Here is a 16218-nt window from a genome sequence, read left to right on the forward strand (position 1 = left end):
GAAGACTCTTTAAAGTTGAGACACTACTGATATACACCTGAACATCAGCAGGAGAGGACTCTTTAAAGTAGAGACACTACATACTGATATACACCTGAACATCAGCAGGAGAGGACTCTTTAAAGTAGAGACACTACATACTGATATACACCTGAACATCAGCAGGAGAGGACTCTTTAAAGTAGAGACACTACATACTGATATACACCTGAACATCAGCAGGAGAGGACTCTTTAAAGTAGAGACACTACATACTGATATACACCTGAACATCAGCAGGAGAGGACTCTTTAAAGTAGAGACACTACATACTGATATACACCTGAACATCAGCAGGAGAAGACTCTTTAAAGTAGAGACACTACTGATATACACCTGAACATCAGCAGGAGAGGACTCTTTAAAGTAGAGACACTACATACTGATATACACCTGAACATCAGCAGGAGAGGACTCTTTAAAGTAGAGACACTACATACTGATATACACCTGAACATCAGCAGGAGAGGACTCTTTAAAGTAGAGATACTACATACTGATATACACCTGAACATCAGCAGGAGAGGACTCTTTAAAGTAGAGACACTACATACTGATATACACCTGAACATCAGCAGGAGAGGACTCTTTAAAGTAGAGACACTACATACTGATATACACCTGAACATCAGCAGGAGAAGACTCTTTAAAGTAGAGACACTACTGATATACACCTGAACATCAGCAGGAGAGGACTCTTTAAAGTAGAGACACTACATACTGATATACACCTGAACATCAGCAGGAGAGGACTCTTTAAAGTAGAGACACTACATACTGATATACACCTGAACAGGAGAGGACTCTTTAAAGTAGAGACACTACAAACTGATATACACCTGAACATCAGCAGGAGAGGACTCTTTAAAGTAGAGACACTACATACTGATATACACCTGAACATCAGCAGGAGAGGACTCTTTAAAGTAGAGACACTACATACTGATATACACCTGAATATCAGCAGGAGAGGACTCTTTAAAGTAGAGACACTACGTACTGATATACACCTGAACATCAGCAGGAGAGGACTCTTTAAAGTAGAGACACTACATACTGATATACACCTGAACATCAGCAGGAGAGGACTCTTTAAAGTAGAGACACTACATACTGATATACACCTGAACATCAGCAGGAGAGGACTCTTTAAAGTAGAGACACTACGTACTGATATACACCTGAACATCAGCAGGAGAGGACTCTTTAAAGTAGAGACACTACGTACTGATATACACCTGAACATCAGCAGGAGAGGATCCCACATTGAAACTTCTGTTATTTATTACCTCTTCTTAACTTCCCACTTCTTATTGTTCTTCAGGATAAATCACACTTTAATATCTTCAGAAACACATTTCTGCGTCGTGTTTACTATCATTAATTCTGCGGGATATTGCAAACAATAACCATACATTTAAGTTTCCCCCTGGAGGTCTAATTTACAAACACTGCATGATGAAAATACATATGTAATTTTTTGTTCAGGTGGGTGTGAAGGGCACAGATGGAGCAGAATAAATAATCATGAGATCTGGGGTTGCAGTGACTTTGGGCTTTTTATAGATAACTGCAGATGGAGATAAAAAGTTACTGCAGAGTTTATGAAGGTTAATTAAAGGCATGAACTTTGCTAACTTCAGATGCACTCCATAAATGTCTGTGGTGTTCCCTCTCCTGTAGTGTTTTGTTTTGTGTCCTGTAGTTTCTCAACCCTGCATTGGACTTCTTTGTTTACTTCCAACAAATGGTGACATCACTCTGTAACACTCACGCTCCTACAGTATAGGCACAACATTGGCTCTATGAGGAGGGCAGACAGGACAGACTTTTAGAGCCAGTTTGTGCAGAATAACAGCCGTACAGCTCTCAGAGTAAACTCAGGATTTATGTTGTTTGTTTGCAGAGCTTCTCCTCAGCACATGGACACGTCGGGAGATAAAGGAGGTTTTTCTCTCGTCTCTACATTTCTGCAGCCTAAACTCCTCAGGCATTTCCATCAGAGGCAACATGGGTCCCAGAGTTGGTCCTCAGTGATGCTTTTTATGGGGAAATTGGTCTAAATAATCCCATTTTACGGGACGCTCTCTGAGGGCAACGTGAGGCCACTCTAGTTTGATTACATCTGCATATTCTGAAAAGCAGGAAGGGCATTAATATGCACGTCTTAAGGGAGAAAATCCTGCAGGAATGTGTCTCAATAACATACAAAAGAAAATAACAAGGCACAGAGAACAAAGTAGCACAAGAACAAAAAATATAATAATACAAGTAACTCAAACAGATTCAATACAAAAAACAACATTAAACAAATATCATTAAGTGAAAACATTGAAATCCTCAACAAAACATACAAAATATATAAAATGTAAAAAAAAAATTGTAAAGATCTAAACATTTTAAAATTGTTATACATTTAAAAATAAATAAAAGTTAGCATGAAATACTGACTAATTTGCATATTTAAACATAAAATATCAGAAAACGTTTTTTTACCCTATTCACCTTTTGTGTCTCTTTTTAACAGCTTTTCTGTTTCTGCTCATAATTCTCTTCAGATTTGGGTAAATATGCAACAAATGGCGACTTCATCCCTGTAAATATTTCCCTGGATTTAACCAAACCCCCCCAGTTATTCCTTGTTTGATGCCAGCAGCTTCCTGTCAGCCGCCTGCGAGTTCATAAAGTGGCCAATCTTTCTGAATTATATTTATTTGTGTCAGCGCCAACTCTCTGCTGCTGCCAGCACAGAAACACAGGCAGCTCTCAGAGAAGAACCTGCACAGGGTTATTTATACCTTAAGATGGTTGGTTCTTTTTTATGTGACCTCATGTGCACTAAGAGAAAGAAGATGAAAATATAAAAATGGCTGTTGGTTAATGAAGCAACCTTATGAGCAAACACAGTCAAATTAATTATTTGATATACTATTATGTTAAATAAATAAGCACAAAATACTAATATGAACCTGAAAATCGGCAGAATATCGCCCCTTTAAATATCATTACATATTAAAACAAATGTACATTGTTGTGCTGCTTTTCTTTTTCTTAAATTAGGCTTAATCAGCTTAAAGAGCATCTTTAGAACAATGTTTTTTTCTTCATATGAGTGATGCATGGTTTCATTTCATTAATTATGCATTCAGAGCAAAGTGTAGTCCTTTTAATCCTCCAAACAATCAGTCCAGTGTCCACAGAGACTTTAAAACTCATTACTCTGCTGACTGACAGCTAATCCAACCAATGGCTGATCAGCATCCCCTTATCAGCCAATGGGAAAGCACCGTGACCAGCAGCTGGCTTCCTATTGGTGCAGATCTGCTGAGTCCTCTCTCTGCTCCAGGTCTGTCCCGCAGATCAGCAGCAGCAGCTCAGTACGGATCTGTAAGCACCGACAGAAGCCATGGACGAGATGGAGGAAGAGCTGAAGTGCCCGGTGTGCGGCTCCTTCTTCCGGGAGCCCATCATCCTGCCCTGTTCCCACAACATCTGTTCTGCGTGCGCGAGGAACATCCTCGTGCAGACCCCCGACGCGGATGACTCCCCGCAGAGCAGATCTGGGGGGGACTATGACTACCTTGACCTGGACAAGATGAGCCTGTACAGCGAGGCGGACAGCGGGTACGGATCCTACGGGGGCTTCGTGAGCGCACCCACCACCCCGTGCCTGAAGTCTCCAAACGGGGTGCGAGTTTTCCCTCAGCCTCCTCCCCCCCAAAGCCTCCTGCAGCCCGGATCCTTAGCCCAAAACCTCCTGCAGCCCGGATCCTTATCCCCGAACCTCCTGCAGTCCGGATCCTTATCCCCGAACCTTCTGCAGTCGGGATCCTTATCCCCGAACCTCCTGCAGCCCGGATCTTTACCCCCCATCCCCCGCAACTCCTGCATCACATGCCCGCAGTGCCACCGCAGCCTGATCCTGGACGAGCGGGGTCTGCGCGGCTTCGCCAGGAACCGGGTCCTGGAGGGGGTGGTGGACCGGTATCAGCACAGCAAGGCGGCCGCGCTCCGGTGCCAGCTGTGCGAGAAGAGTCCCCCTCATGAGGCCACGGTGATGTGCGAACAGTGTGACGTCTTCTACTGCGACCCGTGCCGCGTGCGCTGCCACCCCCCGCGCGGCCCGCTTGCCAAACACCGCCTGGTTCCGCCCGCGCAGGGCCGGATCAGCCGCCGCACGAGCCCCCGCAAAACCTCCACCTGCACGGAGCACGAGCTGGAGAACCTGAGCATGTACTGCGTGCAGTGCAAGATGCCCGTGTGCTACCAGTGTCTCGAGGAGGGCAAGCACGGGACGCATGAGGTCAAAGCTCTTGGAGCCATGTGGAAACTGCACAAGGTAAAACAAACATGTTTGTTTCTGCTTCTTTTCTGAGTGTGTGTGTGTGTGAGAAAACATGTGTGTGTGTTTCTGTGTGATTCATCCTGCTCTGAACTGAGCAACAAGTGCTACCTGTCAGTTCCGCTTTCCTCCACTGAGCGGTTACTGTCACAGTGCATTTATATTAATGCTCAAGTATAAAGGGGATGTATGCAGAATGTTGAAATGCGCACATATCCAAAACGCTGTTGCGCAAAACTGTTGCATTTCAGATTTCAGAACAGCAGCGGGCATCCATCATCAACAGGAAACTGACCCTCCTCTGAATCACAATCGGAAAGGTCTTTACTAGATAAACTGTCTTCTGCCTGGAAATCCTTTTCTATTCCATGTCTTTAGCAAAGTCCATCACACTTGACTTGACACTGCATGTATCAAATAGACAGTCATAGCTAGAGATGTAAAGTAAGTACATTTACTCAAGTAGGCTACTGTCCTTAAATACAACATGAGGTACTTGTACTTTACTTCAGTATTTCAATGTTTTGCTACTTTGTACTTTTACTCCACTACATGTATTTAATACCTTTAGTTACTTCCCAGATGTGGATGAATGATGTGAAATATAATCAAGTGTTAAATCAGACTTTAGTTCCACCTGGAGTAATTCCACGAGCTACCCTGCAGTATACAAAGTCATTCAAACTAGCTGCACCTTTACCAGCTTTGAGAACACTTTGATGATCAATCATTATAAAACATATATTATTCTGAAATGGACCAATCTTCACAATGAGTACTTTTACTTTTGGTACTTTAAGTATATTTTGATGCTAAGACTTTTGTACTTGAGTAACATTTTGAATGCAGGACTTTAACTTGTAATAGAATAGAATTTGAGGGATGAAACCCTCTGGTCACACATGCAGAGCACACAGTGACATATGTTCTCTGCTTTTAACCCATCCTAGTTCTAGGAGCAGTTGTAACAGAGTATTCCTACACTCTGGTATTTCTGCTTTTACTCAAGTACAAGTTATGAGTACTTCTTCCACATCTAGTCATAAGAAGTAATGAATTAGCAGCCAGTCAAAACAGTATATATAAAGGAGCGAACAGTAATACACATATTAGAAGGTATATATTGCAGTGTTGTTGCAGTGTGTACTGTGTGTTCCAGGACGATGCACTGACAGTAATTTTAGCTCCTTTTGTCTCCTGAGCCACACAGCAGATTCCTGCCCTCTATAAATATATTTCCCCCCCCTTTGCAGAGATCATTGGCTAACATTGGAGCTATGCTTTACACATGCAGGGAGGGTAATGATGGTGAAGCATCAATGTTGTTATGCTATTGAACATTGATATCTACCCAATAAGCATTTTTGATAAATATCCATCAGAAATGTGGATATATTGAGAGGTTAGAGGCAAGTAATAGTCCAGTATGTTCAGATAATGGCCTCTATTTAAATGTAATGCAGTTTTTAAAACCAGTAAAAACACTTGTACAATATAACGGTGTCCAAAACAAGACGATATCTGGTCTTCTATCATGATGTTGATATACTATGGAACCAGTTTTCCTCATCACTTACAGTCAGATGTGTCTCCTAACAGCCGTTGAACGTCCTACGGTTCAATCACCTCGTCCTGATCGTCCTGCAGATTGACTCCCCTCATATGTGGGAGGCAATTTTAAAATTGATGGAAAAATCAGAAGGGGGGGTTTCATCCTATCACTGACATCAGACTCCCATCACCTGATACATTACCCGCCGCTCCATCTTTCTTGGCTCTGAATGGTGTATATTTGAGAAACTGCTCAGTGGTGGCAGAGATCTTGGTGCCTGTTTCTGTTTTTTGGCTTTAATAAGGACAGCACCTGCTAGCCTCTGAGCGCTGGAGCCTGCAGCTCGGCAGCAGATGGCAGAGAACAGGACGGACATGTTTCAGAGCTTCAGGGAGTTCCTCACAGCGCTCATCAGGGAACAAATGTTTCCATGTCCTGCAGACATACTGGAGACTCATGTGTCACGTATGCACACTGTACATGTGCTGTGTTTCTACTAGTTGGATTTTTCCTTAGTACACTGCCATGGCACACACTGTGAACACCACTGTGTTTTGACCGTGAAGTGTTGTCTGAAATCGCACACGGCAGCTGAGCCCTCACAGGAAGTGATAGTTACGGATGTTAGTTAGCAACAATTGTTTGCAGTCTTCCTCTGAATTCTGGTTGTTCCCTATGTTCTTACATTACTGGCTGTTAAACTCTGATGATATTGAAATAGCCCCAAAGTATAAGAGTTGGTTGCCTTTGGTGGGGCGCTACCTGCCTTCTATAAATAGCAGAAAACTGTAAAACAAGCTTGATTTTGAAATAGCTGTGTCCAATTACGTGCATGCATCCATTCGTTCATGCATTGACAACCTAAAAGCTTGACCTCCATGGCAAATTGTAGCTTCATTGGGTGAAAACTGTGGCTGCTTACAGCTGCTGATTAAAGACTTTTACAATGTACAGGTACCAACAAAAAGGCTTTTAAATAGCTGGTTGTATCTGTCAAAATACTCAAACATATGACATGCTGTGAAACAGACAAAATGCTCAGAAATGTAATATGTTCTGCCTTGGCCCAAGCTTCACTCTTTGATCAAGTTTTGGGAAAATCAGGCTTGTAGTATTCTAGTAATCCGGCTGAAAAACAGACAAACGGACCACAGATCTGATTTGCACAGTTTTTAATGACTATTTCAGCTTAAACTACTTAGATAGCTAAAGATTCATTTGAAAAAAGTTCTCATCCAAGTGCAGAACAATGCACCTAAACACACATTAATATATTGTTTCCCCCTTAAATCTGGTGAAATCTGGTTGTTAAATCTTGTGTTTCGGCACCACTGTTTGATATTTCTGCAGGAGGAAGTACAGAAACCTGTTACTCAGCCAGAAACTCCTAAATGTGCTTCCTTTCGTATCATTTAATAAGATCTGGGATTTCTCCCTCAAGGTTTTTTTTTAATCTGCGCCATCGTGGAAGTGTTGTTGGTACAAGCTGTGCTCTCGCTCGATCTCTGAGAATCATTTCTCTCTCTGTGTGTGGAGCTGAAGCACCCTGCAGCCATGGCAACACTATCCCTCTGAGGTGTGTGTGTGTGTGTGTGTGTGTGTGTGTGTGTGTGTGTGTGTGTGTGTGTGTGTGTGTGTGTGTGTGTGTGTGTGTGTGTGTGTGTGTGTGTGTGTGTGTGTGTGTGTGTGTGTGTGTGTGTGTGTGTGTGTGTGTGTGTGTGTGTGTGTGTGTGTGTGTGTGTGTGTGTGTGTCAGTTCATCTTACTGTACAGGAACATTTGTCTTGCAGGAGAGCACAATTAACAACGATTTAGGAAAAATCCATAAAAAGGTTTTTGAGAGTTGTTTATTGCACAACACAAATAGAAATGTAAATCGAATGCACTTTGCTCTCTCATCTGAGGAAAGAGGACATCACATTTCTGACCTGTCCATCCTGCTTCCCTTAGTATAGAAAATGTTTGACAATGATCTCGTCGAGCACCTCAACAGCGTCACCAAGTCTTTTTTAGTTAAGATGTTCTCTCTCTAAAACTCATCCTGTCCTTCCTTTTAAAATATAAGATACATTTTTTTTTGGACATGAATAAATAAAAAAACTAGAACCATTATTTTCTGTTACAAATCAAATATATGGAGCCTTCTCAAGAAGTCTCCAACATTTAGAATCCGCCTTTATAACCAATTTTGCGTTTAAATTATAATTGAAAGCGCGTGACTGTCTGTTCACATCAGTGTCAGAGGGTTTTTATGTGGTGTCAGGATGACTGCAGTAATCTCAGTAAATCTCATTAAATCAGTAAATGTTGTGTCGAAACTCTGCTCTCATCATGGTTTGTCATCAGAGGTCGCTCATGAATCCAGAATGTAATCTGAGTCCGGCTGTGTCGCCTCCATGTGTTTGGTTTGCAATTAAAGGCGATTAATTGGAGCTTTAGAGTGTGTGTGTGTGTGTGTGTGTGTGTGTGTGTGTGTGTGTGTGTGTGTGTGTGTGTGTGTGTGTGTGTGTGTGTGTGTGTGTGTGTGTGTGTGTGTGTGTGTGTGTGTGTGTGTGTGTGTGTGTGTGTGTGTGTGTGTGTGTGTGTGTGTGTGTGTGTGTGTGTGTGTGTGTGTGTGTGTGTGTGTGTGTGTGTGTGTGTGGAGAAAGTAAGATGCAGATCAGGGCAGAACATTTGTAATTTACCCTCTTGCTACTTGAGGCATCAGAGATAAGCCTGATGTCCCTGGAAGTTTCCCTCTGAATTTGGCATTTAGTCATTTAGATTGTATGTAGTTTTAGTTTGTTGTTTATTCTACACAGACGGCATCTATTAAACGTATGTCCTGAGGTTTCTTTCATTTTTTCTGACGTTATTTGGTCTATTTTGTGTTCAGTTATTTATAAAATTAAAGACGGACAGTTCTGTTGGTCCGCAAACATTTCCCCACCCCTTGGAGACAACATTTTTCACGATGACGCTAACATTTTGAATTTAGGTCAAGTTTTTGTGAGGTTGAGTATGAATGTGTGGATTCATTCATGTTTGTGGTCGCAGCTGTCTCACATTTGGGCTTGTTTACGCATGCAATACGTTGTATTTTAGCAGGACACTGAAAGGCAGGACTCACTCTACTATCAGTGTATTTATAGCAGGATAAATCGTTATTGTGATATACAAAAACCTTATTGCATATTTTCTCATATCGTGCAGCCCTATCCTGCATGCACGCAGTCAAATGGTGAAGAAGTGAGGAACTTGAGGAATCTGGAGGTTTTTTTGTACACATGTGCTGCCCTTTAAAGTCCCCATGTGTTCGATCCTGACACAAACACACGTCCTGACAGAAAGTCAGACGCTCTGCATGCTGCCATCAGTGTGTTTCTTTGTGTGTGTTCGTGTGTGTCCTGCTTTGACTCCTGTCTGCTCCGAGTAATGAGGCTGCTGTCACACCCAGGACTCCCGGACAAAGACCAGCTTGCACCTGTCTATTGCAGAGATTTAAAGAATTGCATGAGTTAAACGTGCAGCTAATAGCTACGGCTGCTCCATAAATACCTGACCTACAACTGGGGTTTCTGTCTCACAGCATGTGGCAGAAATAATTAGCTGCACCAAGGTTTGGAGCTGTAGTTCAGCTTCAGATTTGAACAACGATAGGAACCCTTTAAAGAAATTCCTGCAGGAAATTGTATCATTCTTACAGCACATAAAAGCATACACATTGTAGTTCAGAGTCACTTTTCTAAGTTAAACTTTATGGAATTGGATTAAACTATTTGTGTTGGACTGCTGACACTTTGATACAGATGTTTGGTAGTTTTTAGTTTTTTTGCAGTGGAAGAAGCACGCGTTGAAGACGTTGTTTTAATACTTCTTTGCTAAGTGATCCTGTGCAGAATAAAGACACTTCAGCTTGATGTGCATTGACGAAGGATGAGACGGAGGATAAAGGCGGGACAAATATCTGTAAAGAAGGGAATAAAAGCTTAGTTTGACGGCGCTGATATCTAGCCCTTGAGCTGCAGTGTTAAGAGATTATCTGTGAACATGTTAATGAAAGACGGGGAGGAAGCAGGAAAATGATCGGGAAAGAGGCGTGTAGAGGCTAAGCCAACGCTTTAAGCCTGAGGATCCGCTATGTTGGCGTAATTGACGCACACAAAGTTTGCTGCTGAATAAAAGTCCGAAACAAAGTTTCCAGTTCGATACAGTCCATTTATTTCCTTTTCGCTGGTTTCCATTTAATTTGCTTCTTTCTATCATTCACCATACACGATATTACGGTTCACACAATACCTTTTACAAATGTTTGTAATCCCGTGTGTGTGTGTGTTCTCCGTGTCTGGTCCGTGTGTGTGGTCAAAAACTGTATGGTCTCCCGGCGGAACCTCTAACCACAAACATAGGTTCCTACCTTTATACCCACAGTGTTAATTGGCTCTTACAAGGCGTTTAATTTCCAGGTTGGGTCGTTTCAGTCCAGCACAGAAAACACTGGCTCATGCCTTAAAGGTATTTCAGCTCTCACATATTGTTATATAAGTTTCCGTGGGAACACAGACGGCTGAATCTTTTAAATGGCTCCAGGCTGAGAGATAATGTGCCAGTTCCCCTCTGTGGCCCAGCTTCTCCTCTCTGGTTAAATGAGTCCAAACCAAGAGAAAGTGATCAGATTTGAACAGAATAATTTATGATGCGGTCACAAAGTCGGCCCACATTTAACGAGGACATGGTTGCGTAAGGAAGTGAGCTCAACCTGGATCTGTGCAGCAGCTGGGGACGAGTTAGACCTGCAGTGACCCTGTTTATAACATCATCATTATCATCAGCGTTAATGATAGTGTGTTCATTTTGGCATTGTTATCCTCAATTTGTTGTAGGAGTTTGGAATTAGAGAACATTTTACGGAGCAGAAAAACATGATTTAAGGTAAAATGAAGAGATCTTATTGGGTTAAAAGTCTGTGAGTAAGGTCGAAATCTGAGCAAATTTTAAAGCAAATACATTTGAAAATGGCTCCTGAGACCCATAATCTGTCAATACATGTAAAGTTTTAAAAATATATGTATCCGGTCAGATATAAATAATCTCTCTGTAGGCTTTTTCAACAAACATACCCAACATGCTCAGTGATCTGACTTCAGGAACATAGTGCTAGCGCTCCAAGAAATTGTACGCGATAGGCCAAGGGGCGGACATCTCTAAGCGGTTGACCAATCACAACAGAGCAGGTCAGCTAACCAATCAGAGCACACTGGGCTCTGGTTTCAAAGGGTGAAAAGAGGTGCTGCAGCACAGGCAGTATGAGAACAATAAATAACTTTTTGAACATTAAAGCATGGAGACATGTCCCAGTAGAGACACTACATACTGATATACACCTGGACATCAGCAGGAGAGGACTCTTTAAAGTAGAGGCCCTACATACTGATCTACACCTGAACATCAGCAGGAGAGGACTCTTTAAAGTAGAGACACTACATACTGATATACACCTGAACATCAGCAGGAAAGGACTCTTTAAAGTAGAGACACAACATACTGATATACACCTGAACATCAGCAGGAGAGGACTCTTTAAAGTAGAGACACTACATACTGATATACACCTGAACATCAGTAGGAGAGGACTCTTTAAAGTAGAGACACTACATACTGATATACACCTGAACATCAGCAGGAGAGGACTCTTTAAAGTAGAGACACGACATACTGATATACACCTGAACATTAGCAGGAGAGGACTCTTTAAAGTAGAGACACTACATATACACCTGAACATCAGCAGGAGAGGACTCTTTAAAGTAGAGACGCTACATACTGATATACACCTGAACATCAGCAGGAGAGGACTCTTTAAAGAGTGAGAGTTTCCTGCCTCCTGTGTCCTGACTAGACTCCATATTGGTGTCTACGTTCCTAACCAGTAAGAGCCTTATTACAGAGGTGTTACTCTTAAAAAAAATTCTGCATGAAAACCTTTTTGCTAGTTAAACATTTTGGACACAGATGGATACTTTATGCAGAAATGTTTTAAGGAATACGGGTTATTCAGAAGTCAAGTTTGTGAAGTAATGAGCATGGTCTTCATGAATGAGACGTTATCATTCTGCAGAGTTGTGTGACAGTTTGTGAAGAGATGTTTTCATAAAGTTGATTCCCTCACCATGGTGGCATGACAGAAAAACAACGATTTCTTCACGAATTCAGGGAAGAAGTAACTGATAAACAGAGGAGCATTTTGGTGACATATTCCCTTTGGCTTGTTGTTGAGCAACATGGAAATTTTGCAACATGAGCGCAGAGAGGAGGACTGTGTGCAGAGAGCTCTGAGGATTTGTTGAGGTGATGGTGGTGGGGGGGGGGTTCAAGATGATGGGAGCACTAATAATCTCAGTAATTAAGCCGAGTGGGAACACGTGCACAGCATGAATAATTCAGCAGCAGCTTCGGGGTCATTCAACGTTTTCTCATCTTCCCTCTGCGTCCGATGAGTCGCAGGAGATCGACGTCAGTTTGGATTAAAACCTCCTCCAGGAGAGGGCAAGAGGTCAAAGTTAACTTTAGTGTGTGTGTGTGTGTGTGTGTGTGTGTGTGTGTGTGTGTGTGTGTGTGTGTGTGTGTGTGTGTGTGTGTGTGTGTGTGTGTGTGTGTGTGTGTGTGTGTGTGTGTGTGTGTGTGTGTGTGTGTGTGTGTGTGTGTGTGTGTGTGTGTGTGTGTGTGTGTGTGTGTGTGTGTGTGTGTGTGTGTGTGTGTGTGTGTGTGTGTGTGTTTAAAACTAACCTTCAGCGGTCGGACCATGAGAAGTCTTCAAGGTGGCTGAAAACGGTTTTGTCCGCCTGCCTGATGGTATTTGTACTTGTGTTTATTTATTTTATCCAGTTCAAAGTGTTTAAGCCGGTACTTTACTGCCAAAGGATCTATGCAATTTGAATAAATAAAACCCTCAAGAGCTACCCGTGACTACATGGTTTTCATTGAAGGTATTTGGACGCTTTAAACGCAAGTCAACACTCGGCCATTATTTTTGTTAATCAGTGACTATAAAAAAAATAGAAGGCACAACAATACATACATACAAATAGCAGTCTACACACACATTTGGACAAGAGACTTCTGGTACTCAGACTTCTAAGCGGATATGACAACAGTAGAAATATACAAGTATGATGTCCATAGCAGCTAGTAGAAGGAGAAGGGGGAGGTGTAACGTCAGCGCTTAGCTCTTAAAGCATTTCTTTAAAGGCTTATTAAAAACACATATGTACATTACAATTTCCCCCGGTAAAGATAGATCTGCGTAACCTACTTTCTGAAAGCTTCTCTCAGAGAAAGTTCCTGCTCTTTAGAGCTGCAGGCTTTTCTCTTTAGCCTCCTTTAATCCAATATGCAGATACACAGACAGAGTGAAGAGAGCGTGAGGTCGACCCGCGGGGACAGGAAACGCCAAACAGGAAGTGTTTGATTCCTGATTGTGTTCCTGAAGTTATCAGAGGCTCCAACATTAAAGCTGCCGTCGTCTCGTCCCTCAGCGGAAACATCTTTTACGTATCTATCATTCGATGCTGTGATATTTATTTACCGCCATGGGAACCTTGTTGTTAGAAATAAAGCGCTCACATCTACTAACTCACGTGAAGAGTTATCATGTTTAACAAGATCCCTGAAGAAAGATCTGCACAAGTGGCCCGTGCATTATTAATCAGCTATATCTGCAGACATGTATAATGCAGAGCGAGTCGTTAACTAGAAAAAGAGATGAATATGTTGGAGCCCTTATATGACGGACACCGGGGACAGGACGGCAGGAAATGGGACGACGGGATCTATTCTCGTCAGCGAGGCAACGACTTCTGCAGACGATCAGTCGCTTTATGTGATGATCTAGTTTAAATGTGGCAGAAAAGTTCAATTGAGTACAGAGACACAGTGATATGGAGAGGGTTAATACTTAACCTGTGGAAGAGGAAGGTGTTTTAAACGGATGCTTCACCCACAAAATCCTTGTTGAAAACGTATTTTGTTAAAAGAGCTATTCATATGTTTGTACTGGGAAGATATCTACCCTAAGAACACTGGGGGCTAAGTGAAACTACGCTGGTATATCAAAGGATTACAAGGCTCCTTTTATAATGCAACCTACAAAATGTTTAAAGAGTCCTCTCCTGCTGAAGTTCAGGTGCATATCAGTATGTAGTGTCTCTACTTTAAAGAGTCCTCTCCTGCTGATGTTCAGATGTATATCAGTATGTAGTGTCTCTACTTTAAAGAGTCCTCTCCTGCTGAAGTTCAGGTGTATATCAGTATGTAGTGTCTCTACTTTAAAGAGTCCTCTCCTGCTGATGTTCAGGTGTATATCAGTATGTAGTGTCTCTACTTTAAAGAGTCCTCTCCTGCTGTTGTCCAGGTGTATATCAGTATGTAGTGTCTATACTTTAAAGAGTCTTCTCCAGCCGATGTTCAGGTGTATATCAGTATGTAGTGTCTCTACTTTAAAGAGTCCTCTCCTGCTGTTGTCCAGGTGTATATCAGTATGTAGTGTCTCTACTTTAAAGAGTCCTCTCCTGCTGATGTTCAGGTGTATATCAGTGTGTAGTGTCTCTACTTTAAAGAGTCCTCTCCCGCTGATGTTCAGGTGTATATCAGTATGTAGTGTCTCTACTTTAAAGAGTCCTCTCCTGCTGATGTTCAGGTGTATATCAGTATGTAGTGTCTCTACTTTAAAGAGTCCTCTCCTGCTGATGTTCAGGTGTATATCAGTATGTAGTGTCTCTACTGGGACATGTCTCCATGTTTTAATGTTCAAAAAGTTCTGTATTGTTCTCATACTGCCTGTGCTGCAGCACCTCTTTTCACCCTCTGTCTGAAACCAGAGCCCAGTCTGCTCTGATTGGTTAGCTGGCCGGCTCTGTTGTGATTGGTCAACCGCTTAGAGATGTCCTGCCCCCTAAGCCTATCAGGTTCAATGTGTTGGAGCGCTAGCCAATAGGAGCGCGAGTGTTCCATAGTGATGTCACTATGTTATGGAAGTAGACAAAGGAGTAGGAAATAGTGCAATAGATGAAAAGAATAGTAGAAGCTTTGGTCTCATGGTGCTCTTCAAGGTCTCTAAAGTCTGTCTCCATCTGTCCAGCTGCTTGTCTTCACCCTGTAGGCAGCAGTGAGGAGTAAAGCAGCGCTTTGCCTCGCTGTGACCTGGTTTCTGAGGACTGAGCTGTGCACACTGTGGAAAAACGCCTGCAGACAATCAAGAGCTTTTCATTTCATCTGCTCTCTGACTGTAAACTCATCACTGTTTCAGAGGAGGGAGAATGATGTGTGGATTAAGAGATGAGAGGGCAGCTGCAGTGACCCCGATGAAAACACTCTGAAGGACTGGAGAGCATCTTAAAACCATGGAGAGGAGAGAGTTTCATTCCAGAGATTTAAACGTGTCATCGCAGAGAAATAGGCTGACCTGGAGTATCCTTACCATATAGTGTGTGATCCTTAAATATCAGGAGGCATGGATTGGGAATTTCATGGTTTCTTTTTTTACCTTCCCCATCACATTCATTTCTCAGTTTGCTTCAGTTTGCTCTTTGTCTTGCCCAATCAACTAACTACATAGAGAACTAAACAACTAACTATATCATTATATTAACTATATAAGTATAAAGAAAATAACTGACAAAAAAAATGAAATGTAAATAGAATAGAAGTTTCCTAAATAATTCCCTAAATCCTTAACAAACTAAATAACAAAATAAAAAACACATAATAATAACAATTAACTGACTAAATAAATAAATGTATCTTACTTAATAGATAAACAAATAACTTACTAAATAAATCAGCTAACCAAAGTAGGCAAATATATAAATTACAAAAAAAAAACTAAATACGAAACAAAAATCGGAATAAATTCCTAACTTAATAAATAAATAAATAAACTTACTGACCAACTAACTAAATTACTCAAAATAAATACATGAATAAATAACTAAATTAAGAAAATAGCTAAAGCAAACAAATAACTTAATAAATAAATAAAAACAATTATACATTAAATAATACAAATAATAAATAAGTTACAAAATAACAAAAATAATTACTTAAATAAATAGATAACTTGTGAGAAAGCTCCTGTCTTCCTGTCTCCCCTCCTGAGAGCAGTAACAGAGTTTCCCGAGGCTTACTCTCCGTCTTTGCTCAGCTGTTCGTAGCTAAAGTCTCTCTGCAGGAATAATGTTAGCAGCAGCTGTCATCCTTTCCCAAACGCCAGGGTCAAAGGTCAGCCCCCCCACCCCACCCTGACCTGCTGA

The 16218-nt window shown here is 41.7% G+C and overlaps 1 protein-coding gene across 1 annotated transcript; it reads left to right on the top strand.

Moving 5' to 3' along the window:
- The first annotated feature begins 2559 nt into the window (after window positions 1–2559).
- On the top strand, window positions 2560–5799 carry LOC307047305 (E3 ubiquitin-protein ligase TRIM9-like). The gene has a single exon (XM_079694220.1). It carries the CDS (start codon window positions 3446–3448, stop codon window positions 4412–4414), a length of 969 nt encoding a protein of 322 aa, XP_079550346.1. The 5' UTR covers window positions 2560–3445; the 3' UTR covers window positions 4415–5799.
- Window positions 5800–16218: the final 10419 nt, after the last annotated feature.

Source organism: Notothenia rossii (genome assembly GCF_949606895.1).
Source record: "Notothenia rossii genome assembly, chromosome: 7".
Taxonomy (NCBI): Eukaryota; Metazoa; Chordata; class Actinopteri; order Perciformes; family Nototheniidae; genus Notothenia; species Notothenia rossii.

Excerpts from the sequence above, each read along its gene's own strand:
- LOC307047305 (XM_079694220.1), top strand. The coding sequence starts at position 3,446 with ATGGACGAGATGGAGGAAGAGCTGAAGTGCCCGGTGTGCGGCTCCTTC.